Here is a 16,308-nt window from a genome sequence, read left to right on the forward strand (position 1 = left end):
CTTCTGGGTTTTTTTCTTTTTTCAAAGAATTTATTTACCTTTGCATGGGGGACTTACTACAGATTTTAACTTGTCAGGTTGTTGCTTGTGTTGAAGAGAGCTGTAACCAGGTTCTTACTTGTAGGTACCGAAGCATTACCAAGCAGTTTTTCAGAAAAGCTGATGGTGTCATTGTGATGTATGACATAACAGCAAAAGACACATTCACAGCTGTCAAGCAGTGGCTGATAAGCATTGAGGTAACTTGGCATAACTTTAAATCTAAACCCTGGTGTTATTCTCTACCTTCTTCTGAACAAGGGCTGCTAGCAGGGTAAAGCATGGGGAGCAGCATGTTTCTTGTGTTGTCTCAATTATATTTTTGCTAGTGAGTTTGGTCTGCACTACTGCCGGTAAAGTTGTTTTTGATCTCTCTATGTGTATGAAAAAAAATCATAGTTCCAGGGTTTTAAGGACTTCAAATGAATGTTGGGAAAATCCCAGCATGGAGTCTTCTGATTTCTCATGAAGGTAGCTTAGCTGATGACCCCCACTGGATCCCTGCTGGCACTGAGAGGTGCTTTGGATCAGTGATGGTGATCTGGTGATCACTGATCATCACTGGCAGTTTGATAACCAAGTGTGTAGCTCATGGGAAATTGACTATATTGTGAACATAAGCCATAAACTCAAAACTGTGCAATCTGCATTAGTGCTGTGAAAGTGCCTCATGATAGACAGTTCAGCTTCCTGGGGATCATCCTTTCAACCACTTGAAAAGAAAATCATAGCCCATGCCACTGAGTGACATCAGTTAATTCAAAATTAAAACATAATAAGAATTTTTCATCTTCACCCATTTTGTTTCCAGACAAAAGAGTGTGAGCAACTGAATTTGCTTGTGGCCAGAACAAAGAGTAAAAATAAAACCAAGGCTGCTGCCATAAAGTGCTGACTTGTAGCAAGAACAAAGTGTGGCTTCCTGTTTGCTCACTGGAAAAGTAAGGGACAAATTGATATACAAAGATCATTTAGTCTGATTTAATTGGGCACGTGCTCTAGTGTAATACAGTGTTTTGCATAATGGCCAAGAGGTGGCTTTGTGAGTTGAGATTAGGACTCAGTCATTTAAATAGCTCCAGACAGGCATAGTTATTCCACATAAAAGTACCTTACTGAAGTAATATTAGCATGCATTTGGGAAGAACAGGCCCTTGCCTAATTAAATGATCTTAATAAATCAGTGGTGTGTTTTATTTCAGTGTGGTAAAAGCTAGAGGAGCATTGCAGATTTTGATTCAGAAAAATGGAGTATTGTGGCCAAAACCTTTTTCCAAGCTATAATAGTTCACTTGTCTTTACTAACTAAATTTTGTTTGCTGCAAACTGTTGCTAAGTTGGACATACAGCCAGGTCCATTTACTGCTGTAGCATTCAGCCCACCTAATGAAAGCACTCACAGTGATAATTATAACCCTTTTCAGAATGAATTTTGATTTCTGTCTGTTCTGTGTATTTTTGGGGGCCCATTCTGTGTATTTCTCCACCATTTCATGTAATTCATTTGGTGTAATAGTATCCAGGTGTTGCCATTATTTTTCCTGGCAATGTAATTAGAAAAGCAGTGGCTGTAAAAACATAATATCTGAGCCTGTGTAGCATGGTGGTTTTCTCTCCCCCATTTCAATATAGAGTCTAATGAGCTTCTGTGCTGTTATTAAAAAAATGCCATGTTTGTGTCATCTTAGCATTCAATCTTTTTCATGTCTTTTACCGACTTTAACTCCTGACACGTTTGTAAGCAAAGTGGCACATACCTGGTTTGTGTGAAGTCTTAAATGCCTTGTTACATTGTGACATTTGCTAGCTTTTATCCTCTTCGTCTGTGATCTTTTGAATCCAGTGCCTCAGCTGATCTTTGCTGTTTATTGTGCAGGAGGCGACTGGGGAGAACGTGCCTGTTCTTTTGTTGGGTAACAAAACCGATAACGAAAAGGAGCGCGAGGTCCCAATGGCAATGGGAGACCATCTTGCCAAGGTACTGTACTGAGGGAACCTCTTGCTCAGCTTGAAGGTGGAGGCTTTGAAATGGAGTCTCAATGTGTCTGAATTCATAGAAACACAGATTAATGTTAGTCAGACAGGTGTTTTTAAGGTCTAGGAAGCCCATCACACTCATGAGTTCAGCTTCCAGTGATGTAAGTGCTGATAATTATAGTACTTATAACACTGCCTAGATAAAGAGAACATCCTAAAACCAAACCAACCAAATACAAAACTCTCAACCAAACCAAAAAGTGAGTGGAGAAGAAAAATATCTAAGGATTTACTCTCATTGTGTCTCTTCTGTCTCTCTTTATTCTCTCTTTTTCTCTATATTTTTCCTTGCTGCTTTTTTTTCCTCTCTTTTTTCCTCCCTTTTCTCCGTGGAAGAATTCTTAACATAGAGATAATTTGGGGACCTTTTCTCCCTCCTACCTCCTATAAAACCACATAAGACCATCTGTTACTCCTGTGGTAGGAGTAGAAAACATGTTTACTTTTAGTAACTTTCCATCAAGGAGATAAAATAAGTAGACTTAACAGTCTGCATCTACCAGAGTACTGGTGATCCATGGGCATAATTTAAGCATTCAAGGGAGTGCAAATACCAGATACTTGTTTATATTTCTGTGTGCCATGCCCATCAATTTTCTTTTTGAATCTTTCTATACAGTGCTGATAGTTTGAATGCGAATTCCTGCAGAATATTCATGTATTTAGAAATAAGTCATCACAATATTGCAGAAGAATTCACTGAATTGGTAGGGATATACCTAAATTAAACAATGTGCTGAATTTCACGTATTTACCTCTTTCTGCTTTGAAAATAGATTTACTGCCAGTAACAATAACGGTATTTTCAAAATTTGAAGTGCAGCTGAATTGTTCTTCCAGGAAAGGTTGCTGCTAGGCACCTCTCTGACACTGAAAGAATTGGGTCCCTATCTCCTTTTGTCTTATTTTGATTATTCACGTACCATTTTGAAATTATACCTCGCTGTTCAGGTTTGTGTCCATTATTTGGTTTTTGTTGGAGAGGATTATCAGTCCTGAACTTTATATCCCAGAGGTTCTCCTTAAGAAATTAGCTTTATTTTCTTGTATGCATAGAAATACAGATCACTTTGAGACCCTGGAGGCTTGGAGGAACTCCAGGGTGTAACATTGAATCCTTCTGTGAAAAAACAAGTGACACATAAATGTTAAATGGACAGAGAGTAGGTGTCTTGCATGTCATCTCATTCTAAAAAAACTGTACTAGTAAAGCAAAGATGAATCATTCTAGTATATAGAGCTCACAGCCCACCAGGCTATTAATTCTAACATGTCATGCAAGAAAATAAAATGTTTTGCATAAGTAAAACAAAAAGTTGTCAAATAAGATGATTACAATCAAATGAATGGATCTGAATGACTCATTTGAGTGTTTGAATGTGCTGCCTGAGGTAGTTAAGAGAAGGAATGATTAATGGCAATGGATTAGTTGAAAAGCAGCATAGACATAATTAAATTATAATAATTTGCTTGCTGAGCTAATAATAACCGTGAATTTTAATGAAATATTAATTCTTGCTAAATGGCCATGTAATTCCTATGGAACCACATACCACTGTCTCTGTTAGCAAATGCAGTTGAGTTACTTATTTTGTGCATAATCCCATGAATTACTCACAAGTGATCCCAAATACCCAGGACTAGATGCTGAGCTGATACTAGTATGTATAGCCATATTTGGTGAAAACAAGCTCTTCTTGTGCAGACAAATAATCAGTTTAGCCTGTTGGCCCTGAAGTCCAACAGGTTTAAGGATTGTTTCAATGTCTCACAGGATGGGATTGATTTTACTCAGCCTTTCTATAGTCAGAAAGGGACATGTACTTTCAGAGAGCATTCCAGCCCAACTGTGCTAACCCTTGTTTGCTTCAGTCCCACATCTTACAGGTACTGTACTGTACTACAGATTTGGCCAGAAACCCAGGGTTTTCGTTATCATGCACATAAATTCTTTGCAAGGCAGGCAGCACAGTTCATTTTTAAAAGGAATAATGGCAGCCTGAAGGGACTCGTTGTCATTTGAGAAGGCTGGTAGTTCCAGTGTGTTTGTTATACCCTAGGAACAGGGGAATGAAATGAGCACAGGGATTGTGGAAGCCCATTTGACTTTTTTAGCAGAGGATCCAGAAGGAAAACTCAATTTAACAAATTTCTGTTTAGCTTAGCCTGGTCCAGTGATCGAGCATTCATATGAGCACACCAAAAGAGAGTTCTCAGGTGATACTGTGAGCATCCAGGAACAGCCAATGTTCTGTTTGAGTGGATTAGTGTAACCACTGCCAATATTTAAATAAAATGCTTTATGATAAGGGTGCTGCTTAGGCATCCTCATACCCAGCATGATTTTATTTTGGACCTGCACATACTTCCTGAGTGATCTTAAATGGGTCAATAAATCCTTCTCTATCACTGTTCCTCAACTATAAATAAGGTAATAATGCCTTGTCTGCCTTGCCTTTGCAGAGTATATGTGCTTTATGGAATGAGAACTGTTTCTGTGTATTCATACAGTGTCTCCTTTGTCAACCTGTCAGGGCCATTCTTACACAAATACTGCTAATGAGGGAGCTATTCTCAGAGTGATGCTACTTTACAGGACAGAAATTGCCCAGCTCTCTCTGCTAATAATTAATTTTCCTCCCTATTCTTTAGATGTCTGCTGATTTGTAGGTAGGTTTTTAAAATGAAGTAATTGCCAGTGGTCTCCAAGGTTCAATAGCTGGATGGAGATGGATGTCATTTCCTAGCTTGATAATTATATGTGTCCTGCCTGCTCCTATTTTGTGCTCCTTGTGTATGCTATCAATTAAAGTTTCCTCCTTGAATCAAAGAAATGGCACTTTGTATTTCCAGACTGTCTCCCCTTTCAGAGAAGAACCTTTTTGCCAGACTGGGAGAATTGAGCACTTATTATCAACTGAGTTTAAATTGTTATCTTTCCACCCAAGCAATTTGTTGAAAAATCCATTCAGATTCATGCCAGCATAAATGATGTTATCACTGAGAGTTCTCCTCTGGTGACATTCTGTTGCATTTGGGAAAGATGTTGGAGTAGTATCACTCTTAGCTTGACTGACATAAAATACCTGTAAACTGACCACAGTAGGTTTTCTACTAGAGTTATGATCAGCTGAGTAGAAAAAGGGAGTGTAAGTTATATTTCAAGCTTCTGTTTGCATAGCTATCAAGAAATTTGACCCAGTCAAATTTTATCCTAAAACTTTTCCAAGAAAAGCAAGAGAATCATAGGGATGCAGTGTTGTAAATATTATATATGGAAAAAAAATCAATAAAATATGTATTCAACACTAACAGTGCCTTATTGCTTCCTTCTCTGCTCTTCTGTGCTTATCTGATCACCCAGAAATTATTGCAAGTTGTTCAATCCTGTTTTCATTAGAACAAACGATATAACCATTGAAAACATATTCAGAGCTGACACTGGATAACACTAAAGCACTTTTTTAGAACTGCTAAAATAAACTACTGTATTTATGAAATTATTTTCCCCACTTTTTATCTCTGAAATTTCATGATGATAAAGATTTCCAAAAGTTGTGCAGTTCTGGAGGCATGGTATATAGGAAAGAAACCCCCAAACCAAAACTGGAATACCTGGTAATTTTAATGGGAAATTTTGAAAACTGAATTGTGTTTTCTGAAGAGTAGTTAAATAAGTACAAATATAATAACCACAGTTGATAGCAAACAAATGAAAATATGGAGATGTGATTGTAATTTCCCAAGGTACTGACTTACTTAATTGAATTTTAAGCTACTGCTATAAATAGCAATAAGACACATAGAAAAGTGGAAAGTGAATAGAAATTTGAAATCTGGATGGGTAAAAGAACATGTAGTAATACCACAAATGCAGTGTAGGTGACCTTCAATGTACTAGGCTGTGAAAGTAGCCAGATGTCTATTTTGAAGGATAACTTGTAATTTCCTTTCAAACTTCTCTGCCATCAGAACTGCCAGGTCACGCTCTTGTGCAGATGATCTCTTGCATTTGCATTTATGGTGATAAGACATCAGCTGAAGTGCTGAGAATCTCTCCCAAGACTTTATAATTTACCCAGTGTTCTTAATTACAAAGCTCCTGGGGGCACAAAACCAAGGATGCAGGCTGACTGCAAAAGAAGATGCAGAAAAATTTCACAAGTGCAAAAGATGAAAGAAGAGTTACTGGAATTCTTTTCACCTGCTTTGTCCAGCACTCAGTGATGTGGGAATTGCCTGATCATCACAAGGAATGTTCAGAAGACTTCAGTACCTTACAAGACCTGTTTGCATTTGAGCTCTTACATGAAAAGCCACTCTACAGAACGAATATCTGCTAAGAGAAACATATAGTTGTTGTTTGTGAGGCACACTTAGACTTCTTCCATTACTCTTTACTGTTAGCTCTAGAATTAAATCCCGAGATGATCTATTTCTCCTTCTTTATTTTCATATTTCAGTATATCTGTGTTGTTCTTTTCAGAGCTGGAGTGAGATATTGTGCAATTGAAATGGTCTTTCTGTTTGATTCTAGGATTACAATTTAATTTTCTATGAATGCAGTGCGTATTCTGGGTACAATGTGGAAAAGTCCGTGCTTCATTTAGCTAGGTAAGAAGAAAACATAATCAATGAGATTTTGTGTGACTGACTGCTCTGTCACTGATGACATCATTGTTAATTCTCTTTGTTAAATTAGTTTTATAGGAACCCAGGGTGGTGAAATATTTTTTGCTTTTAAACTGCTCTGTAGCCTGACCCTGTTGCTCTGACTGAGCAGTTTCTCAGGTTCATAAAGAGTTAAGCTGGAAAAACTCTGTATAGATCAGAAACATCTGAATTGTCACTAGGAAGGGCCTTGGATGTTGTGATAGTTCTTGGAGGGCCTTGGATGTTGTGATAGTTCTTGGAAGAATTTCCTGAAGGTTTGGAGAAATAGACTTGAAAATGGATGGTGCTGACTCCTTGCAGCAGGACATTGGATATGCTTCTTTCTTCCCTCTGCTCATTACAGATCAAATTCTGCTGTCTGCCTGGGGGCTGGGAGACAGAGAGAAGTGGATTTTTGAAGTAATATAAAGGCTAGAGGTATAAATACAGGAAAATATGGCCCCTCTGAACTACTTACAGAGGTGAAGGCACTGGTAATGAATTGGCAAATCTCTAATATTGTTCCTGATATCAGTGAAATTTTGTGAAAGTGTCAGTAAGTGATAAATGTCTAGGCAGCCACATTTGGTTTTGTTTGTTTCCAGCCTTAAAAGTAACAGATTAAAGTCACTGTTTTGAGTGTCTGTAATATGCAATAAATGTTAACAATCAGCAGTAACTAAATTTTTCTAGCTAAATGAACAAAGGCAGTTGTGTGATGGAGCCACCATAATTGTACTTTTCTGTTTGTTTCTTAGTTCACAAAATTCTATCATACTCTGTTAAATCTCTGGACAATTTTATAGTCTTGGGAAAATGTTTTTTGTTTGATCTCTTATGGGTTTTATTGACTTTTTCTCACAAGTATTCTTTCTTTCCCCCAGGATTTTAAAAGAACACGAAGATAAAGTGAAAGAGAAAACCATTGAACTTCAATCTCAAACAAGCAAGAAGTCTTGCTGTATCAGGCAATAAAATGCTGAGGCATGTTTAGACAAGTCATACATTTATACAACACTACCTGGCACTATCAGATTTACTTTTATCTTTGAAATATTTCTTCTGCTGTGTTCTGAGTGTAGGTGTAAGCGAAAGTTAAAGTCTTCTTATGCTCTGATGTTGCTTTTATAAATATTGTCTTAGTTAATTGACAGTGTATGTGGGGCAGTAACAGTCTTTCATTCTGTTCGATGCCTAACACCACTGAGTCCTGCTTTGTCATCAGGCTTCTAGAAGCTGCCACATTAGTAATAATAAGAAATAATTTTATGGGAAGAAAACTGTCTGGAATATGAAGTAAATTCTTACTGGTGTGAATGACCCATCCTCTGAATATTGCTTATTTCATTTCTGTTTAAACCTTTACATCCAGAATTTGTGCTAACCTTTGTTTACAGTTTAAAAAAAAAATGCAATAGGTGTAGTTGTTTGTAGCACAAAACATGTTAAGGCTGACTGAACAGCTCTTTGTCTCCAAAAGTCTGTCACAGAAGGTGTCATAGCAGATGTTGGAGGTAGAATTTTCAGAAACAGCAGATCTTATTTTGAGGAAGATTTCAAAAAACTTACCAGCATTTAAGGAGTGAAAAGTCTCACCAAAATCCACTGAGATATTGCTCTTTTAGCAATGTTAAGAAAAAAATTCCTCCTCATGTAGCTAAACACATGACTGATTTTTCAAAAGCAGCTGTCACACAACATCCCTCAAGGGCCTGATAGCACTGAGACACAGTGTACCCACAGGGACACGTTTTGGAAAATCATGGCCCACCCTGGATCATAAGAAACTCAAATGTCAATTATCTTTTGAAGCCTTTGTGGAGTATAAATGAAAGTAAGAAATTGGAGAGTGCGTCACCCAGCCACCACATGATCAACAATTATTCCTGGTGGGATATATCTTCACTGCATCCAGGTATTGTGGTAAGCATTCAAGAACAAGTGTTCACCATGGTGAGCTTGTTGGGAAAGTGGAACCCATGGCGTAATTTATTTCATTAAAATATCACACAAGACAGTAGATTTCATTATATAAGGCTGTTACAGACATTATGTTTTTAATCCATTTTCTAAATGTTTTTAAAAAGCTATTTTCCATTTGAATAATGAATTAATTTGAAGCTAAAGGTGAACGTTAAGCACTAGCTCAATAAGTAACTCTATTTTTAGATAAAAACTTTGTCAGTAATTAATTGTGCTCGTGGGATTTCAGTCTGATCAAAGGTATTTATCTAGTTCCAAGAACTGCACAATAGGGGTTTACAGACTTTCCCCTACAGCAATTTCTATATCCATATCAGCCCTTTCCTATGAGTTGGTATCCAAACGTGACTCCTTCCCTATGAGGTAGAATAACCAGGGCTTTACTTCTAACAGGAGTGATGGATGAACCAAGCAGCCCAGAATAAGCTGATTATTAGGAGTTTTTCCTTGTTGATTCCTGAGAATCTGCTCATCCAAATGAATAAAAAACCTGCCCTTTCCTTCAGTGAGGTGCCTAAGAAGCTTGAAAACACTAAAGGAGCAAGATGAGCATCCATTACTGAAAATCAATAGCTTTCACTTCCCAGGGTTGTTTCTTGAAGTCCATTACTGGTTGTGGAGAATTGAATCACCTTATTGACTGTGGCATGTTATCCATCATGGAAATCTCAGAACTGAACCATCTGTGTTCAGTCCTGGCTGAAGCTGAGCAAGTGCAAGCCATTAATTTAAACATCAACAAAACCAACACTTTATCCTGATTTCAATTAGGAAAGAAGTGTCATCAGTTTAAATATTGGCTTTGATAATTGGCTTTGAATGATCTGTTCCCCCATTGATATTGGAGCTAGCAATATTTCCTCCAATCTCTTAGGAAGACTGCTTGAAGGCTTGATTTCAGCTTTACTACCCATGATTCTAGCTCCACAAACTCCCAAATTCATGTCCTTAATTTCTTTTTCCCTGAAGTTCATCTTGATTTTGAAGGATGGTGACAGGTGAAGTGGTATTTCTTTCTGTGACTTCCACAGGATCATTTTTATTTGGGTTTCTTTTAGTGTGTACTGAGACCACGCCAGCAGGATGTACACAGCTTGAGGGCAGACAGTGCTAGGGAGCAACTGAATCCTGGGGTGATGGGGATTTCTTCTTCTAGAGACAAATCTGGTGCCATCTAGGACCCAGGCAGTGTTGTCCATTTCCAACTGATACCTTCCTTTTGGCACATCCAGCCAAAACCCAAGCTGAGTACACATTGCAAAGGTGCAGCCACACACGCAGCACTAACGTCATCAGCCACACAGACAACACAGAGATTGATGTCTTCACTGCTTGTCACCCACATACACGCAAACAGCATTCCTGTAAATAGGAACACAGATAACCTAATCCTCCTCTTCCTTTCAAACTGATCAAGATTGAAGTTTGCTGGTGAAAACATGCCTGTACACAGCTCATATGACTCGCAGTGCACTCTTTCTCCCATTCTGCCCTACACCTCTCTCCAGAATCATGCAGAAATTTGGTAGAAGTAGGGTTTAATGGAAGGACTGGATATCCTGCAGCTATGGGGCACAGGGCTCAGTCAGATATACCCTGACCAGCAGCTGGCTTGCATACAACTGGTCCCTTTTATGTTACCTTCTCTTGATTTTTTTTTTCATGCTTCTTCTTCTTTCATCTAACCTGACTCCTCCCATTCTCTGTCCTTCATATCCCAAAGAAACAACTTGTCTCTAGTTGTCTTTTCCCTATTAGTTCCAGGTTTTCTACATCTGTACCCACATACCTATTTCTTCTTCCATTTCGTAAGTTGCCTTGGCTTTATGTGCTGTTATTGATATAGTTGCTTGGGTGCTGCTTACCTTGCAAGTTTCCACTCCCAAAAGAGTCCCAAGTGTTCCCTTCCAGTTACTTGTGAAGTTAGTGGTAACTCCCCCTTATCCACCTGTGAAGTCCAGGCACTGCTCACAGTGCTGTGTGTAACTACTTGTCAGCTTCTCACTCTGTTATTTGCAATGTTCAGAGTTGCTTGTGTTGTGTCCAGGGTTTCTCATGGTCTGTTTGGTTATCTAAACCTCAGGCCAGGGCTTAGCCACCTGTTGGCACACCTGAATAAACAGCAGTTACTGGTGGATTAATGCTCACAGAACACAGGTATTAATAACATGCTGCAAGGCTCTACTTCTGGACAGATTCTTCTGTCCAGCTGGTCATCAAACTGGTGTGGGAATTGTCAGATTCCTGTATTCCTTGATGCTGTGTTGCTGGGTTGCTGTCGTCTGACTCTACACCAGGGTTTTGTACCTCCTGTCAGTGTTTTTCTCAGCTCTTCAGAAAGTTAACACTGGCTTAATAGTAGTGAAGCTTGTTTTTCCTCTTTCCTTTTTTTTTCTATTTTCCATTTCCCCCCCTTTCCTATTCCCCATTCCCCTTTGCCTTTCCCTTTCCCCTTCTCCCATCCCCCTTCCCCTTTTCCTTCCCCTTTTGTTTTCCCTTTTCCTTTCTGAATTAGTGTGCTCATAGTCTTCCCCTCCCCTCACCCCAAAACTTTTTTGATAAATATAAGCCAAAGTTGGGATGCAGCTGTGCACCATGAAACTGGCCTATGGGTCATGAAGTCTTCCCTGAACAAAATTCATAGCTGGTGTAAGATTGGTGACAGCAATATATTCTTTTATGGATGTGTAAGGTCTTGAAATTTTCCTTTACTAGAATGAAAAGTACCAGCAATAGCGAATGAGAGTTTCTGCTGAAAAAATAGCTCCTTACACTCAGCAGGCTTCATCCTGCTCTCAGGTTCACTGATGTAACTCCTTGACTCAGTAATGTTTCTTCTGATGCCACCCTGTGTACAGTAAATCAGCTCACAGGCTATATGCACCTATATAAACTCTCAGAGAGGGTGATGAGTTGGTAGTAGAAAGTGGGAAAAATTAATCTATGCCTGGTCAGGTACCCAATACTGACAGATCTTTGGGTATCATGCACAATACAAAGCCCATTTGCATGGATATAACACTGTGCTAATGCTTTGCATTCTTTTTCTTTCCCCATAACCTCAATCACTGATAAAAAGGTTTGTGTACTTTGGTAGTAAATTAACTCAAGTAAAATTTCCCAACTTGGGACCATTTTTGTTTTCGACATCCGTATATTGGCAAAATTTTCTATATCATGTGAGATCATTTTGGAATAAATCCACTTTATCATCTGCACAAGTGGAAGCTTGTTTTAGAAAGCAGAAACATGCTCATAAAGCTCATCAGTAGCAACTTCCTGAATTCATCCACAGCTGTTGAAATAATGGGTCTTTTTGATTATTGAAATTACAGGAATTGCAATAGCACTCACATACATTTTTGAAAAAAGGAAAGAGATGGGCACTTTGGCCTGTTTACACCTCAAACAACTAAAGTTCTTTTAATAAGAAGCTAGTAAAAGGAGCTTGATTATTGTATGATGAAAATAGGCTTCTCAAGGGAAGAAAAACCTAAACAGTAGGTTGAGTTTACAGGGCAGGTATAACAGTTCATTCCTATTACTAATCTGAAATATTGTATGCAGTGACACTGAATCCTTTCAAATGTACTAGAAGTTGAAGGATGTTGGATTACCCAGACAAGCATTGCTTCTTTCCTTTCAAACACTGAAGAGGGAAGCGTTTCAAACAAGTCCAGCCATACTGGACAGCTGTGTTTAGCTTCTGCAGCTGTCAGTGCCTTTTCGGCAACAGGCCTCTCCTGAGCACAACAATCATTGCAAGAAAAACCCAGATTCAGAGGAGTTTTCTCATTGGAAATGTCTGTTTTTCATGGGTTGAACGGCAATGGAGCAGGGAATCCTGTAGGGAACCAAGACATCCAAGTAACACCTGGTGTGGCTCTGAGTCTTACTCAAGTACTCACTTATTATTTGAGCTGTTTGTGTGTGTGTGGGTAATGAATGGTGAGGACACTGCTGTGTTGTTTGTGTGGCTGATGACACCAGTGTGTTGCACGTGCATCTGCATCTTTGCAGTATGTACTCATCTCAGTTTTTGGCTGGACTTGCAGAAGGGAGCAGCAGCAGCCTCAGCTATCATGCCTCTGTGACATCCTGTGTTGGGCCTGGCATTTTGTCCTGTGCCATCTTGATTTCATGTTGTGAGATCCGTGTTCTTTTGCCTGGAGCGTGCATAATGTGCTTTTTCAGGTCTTGTGCCACTGTATCCAGCTTAATATTTTTCTTTTTTTTTTCTGTCTTCTTAATGACCTCGTTGCAAAGTGAGTATTATGAGCTTTGGAGCATCAGTCTGCCTATTTGCAGGATTCAGTGCTGCTGCAGCACTATACTTAAATCTTGCCTTTTCAGAGCAAATCAAGTCTATGAATGAGAAATATGAATATTTCTGTGACTGTATAGCTGTTATTGAAGCTCAGGTGCTGTTTTCAGAGGGTAGAGTACTAGGTAGGTTTGTAGCTCTCCATTCCTGCCAGTTATTACTTCTCCATTTTACCTTTTACAAGTTGTTGGAACTCTGCAACAAACCATTTTAGGCCTTGGCAGAATCTCAAGGGAAAAAAAATAATAGAAAAAAGAAGAAAAAGGACAGAATTCTCTGCTGCATTAGTGAGCTGAACTAGCCCAGCAAAATCTGATAAATACCACAGTTAGTGGGAGGATATGGGCGGAAAACACAGCTAAGATCACAGTTCTGAGAAAAGAAGTCTAGAGGGGTGGGCAGCCCATTTTCAGTATCAGGAAGGTGTTTAATTGTCTTACCTCTGTGTAACTTCATCTTTAAATAGGAATAAATGGGACTGGATGTGAACCATGTTTCTCAGGTAGCCTCAGGAGCTCGGTACTGCTGCAGCCAAATGCCAGTTTGGATACCTCTGCTGAGGGCTGCAGAGCCTCAGGACTAGCACTGCATGGCTCAGAGGTAAGGAAGGCTCCCAGCTGCAAAGCTCAGGTGCCTCCCCTGAGAGTGTGAGCAAACTGTTCTGCTTCTGCATGGCCTTCTCCCAGTTCTTACAGGTGCAGATGACTGAAATGCATTGAACTGCACTACTTGACAGTTTTGAACAAGGTCCTTTGAATCTAGGCTATTAAGGCTCATCAGTTGTCATAGCAACCCTGTATTGTATGGATTTATATTATGAAGCTGTAATAAGGCTGTTGCTCATCCTTCTGAAATGTGGCATAAATCACTAATGCAGCTTCTCAGTGACAGGGCTTCTTTAAGTATTACTCTGACAGAGAAACTGATTTGCATTAAATGACATACCTGTCAGCAAAGACAAATGAATGATAGGAGTGAAACTTTCTACAGGTATGCTACAGGCATTTTTATTTGTGACCCATGGCAAAATCACCTTATACACTGAAATAATTTGCGTCATTATGTGCCCCCGGGGAGGTTGTGCAAGGAATTACTGAACTCAGGTAAGATGTGTGATGCTCTTGCTCTTGGCTAGTCCCATGCAGGGAATGCTGTATGGCAGTCGAGTGCTGCTCACATCAAGGCACATGGAGAAAATATTCACAGATGATTAAATAGTGGAATTTTTGTTTAATATTTGTTCCTTGCTGACATGATTCTTGTGTAGAACAGTAGCTAATGTACCTTTCTGTCACTGCTGTGAAGACAATGCAGCTGTGCAAACATAGCATGCTTAGATGTCTGTAGGGTGCCATTGATCCAGAAAGTGAAGTCACACAAAATTACAGACACGCACCAAATGATTAAAAATTAACTGCTGGCAGGTTTCAAAATATAATGCTAAATAAGCTAAGTGTGGTTTATTGTGAAGGGGAGTTGTGTCAGATCTGCTGATGACTTGTAAAATACCCATCCTTGGAAGTTTCAGGACAGGTTTTACACACACAGTGATTTGACAGAGCTTTGAGGAAATTTCTGATTGGTCTAGAAACCTCAAAGGTTTCCTTGCAACCAACATTTCTGTGGTACAGATGGAAAAAAAAAATTAGATAGCCTTTTAGTTAAGCAGACCATTCTGCATGTCTGCTTTGTATGCCAACATTGAACAGAGCAACCCTGCAACAGAGCATTCAAGGGTGTGATGAAAGCACTCTATGGTGCAAGACATCTCTAAGAAAACAAATGTCAGTCCTGTCTTCCAGAAGGGCAAGAAGAAGTGTTCAGACTTACAAGTTATTATTATGAGCCTTACCACAATTCCTGCGAAAGTGAAAGTCCTGGAAACCATTTTGAAGTACATGAAGGACAAGATGGTGATCAGGAATAATCAGCTTTGAATTACAGTGGGGAAATTGTGCATAATGAACCTGATAGTTCCTACAATGAGATGTCTAGCTTGATGGATGAGGGGAGATTCATGGCTGTTGTTTAACTCGGCTTTAGTTAGGCTTTTGGCACTCCCTCCCCTAACATCCTCATTGACAAGATGACAAAGTACATGTTAGATAAATGGACAGGAAAGTGCTTTGAAAACCAGCTGCATGACCGGGCCCAGGGGATTTAAAGAAGAGAAAGCTCCAGAGGGATCTTATCGGTGAATGTAAATACTTGATGGGCTTTGGGAATGAAGAGGAGGGAGCCAGATTCTTCTCCAGAGCACCCAGTACTATAGAAGAGGCTACAGGCACAAACTGAAACACATGGAATTCCATCTGAACACAAGAAATTATCTTTTTTTCCTGTGGAAATGGTCAAACACTGGAACAGTTTTCCCAGAGGTTATGGAGTATCCATCCTTGGAGATACTCTAAACATAACTGTAAATGGTCCTGGGCAACCTGTTCCAGCTTGCCTTGCTTCAGCAGTGGGGTTGGATGTTTTCAAGAGTTTGATAGATCACAGTGGTACTTTCTGTTGTCTAAAATTCTGACTATCTATAAGTGTTCACAGTCTCATGGGACTAGCAGTATCTCCAGGCCAACTAGATTTATCTTCACTACCACAGGCATTTACATGAATGGACTGTAACAAAAAGGACATGACACACAGGCAAATAGGAGATGAAGACAGCTTAGTAAAAAAGGTTGATACATGCCTGGATTTGGTTTATAATAAGATTCCACAAAGGGAATTCTGTATATCACTGAAGAACAAGCTAGGAACTTCTCAAGATGAAGGAAAAGAATCAGCGTATTATGCCAGTAGTGTTGGAGGAACAAGAATGGGAAGAATATAACACACTGTCAGTGTTCTGGCAAGCAGAAGTGAATTTTGCATTTGGACCCATGAACATTAGGTTGCAAGGGTCTAGGAATTTGCCCAGATTGAGAGTAGACATCCTGCTGCTTAAGAGAATTCCTATTTAGTGGTATCATTTAGCAACAGAATCCAAATGGAAATTTCTCCAGAAAATGTTATTTGTAAGTGGAACAATTTGTTAATGTCAGGACAATTTTACAATTTCTGAATGTTTTCTGATTTTTTCTGAAATTCTCAGTTATCTCCACATCTTAACCGGTAAAGGATATCTTCACTTGTTGAATTCTGCTGCTTCCATACCCTCAATTCATAGCTCAAAATTTGTTGTCATCACGTTTTGTTGTTGACTATTTGACATACATATGCTATCCCATCACATGCTGCTGCTTCAGCTTCACACAGCACTTTTGTTG

The 16,308-nt window shown here is 39.2% G+C and overlaps 1 protein-coding gene across 1 annotated transcript in view; it reads left to right on the forward strand.

The window, feature by feature from the left end:
• CRACR2A (calcium release activated channel regulator 2A) overlaps window positions 1–8,053 on the forward strand; it is a 42,531-nt gene extending 34,478 nt beyond the window's left edge. Inside the window, exons 15-18 of the mRNA XM_085067655.1 lie at window positions 125–239; window positions 1,916–2,017; window positions 6,614–6,690; window positions 7,614–8,053. Of these exons, the coding sequence (XP_084923781.1) occupies window positions 125–239; window positions 1,916–2,017; window positions 6,614–6,690; window positions 7,614–7,704 (385 nt within the window). The 3' untranslated portion in view covers window positions 7,705–8,053. The remainder of the gene's footprint in view (window positions 1–124; window positions 240–1,915; window positions 2,018–6,613; window positions 6,691–7,613) is intronic.
• Window positions 8,054–16,308: the final 8,255 nt, after the last annotated feature.

The sequence above is a fragment of the Lichenostomus cassidix genome, chromosome 1 (assembly GCF_008360975.1).
Source record: "Lichenostomus cassidix isolate B80296 chromosome 1, HeHo_3.0, whole genome shotgun sequence".
Taxonomy (NCBI): Eukaryota; Metazoa; Chordata; class Aves; order Passeriformes; family Meliphagidae; genus Lichenostomus; species Lichenostomus cassidix.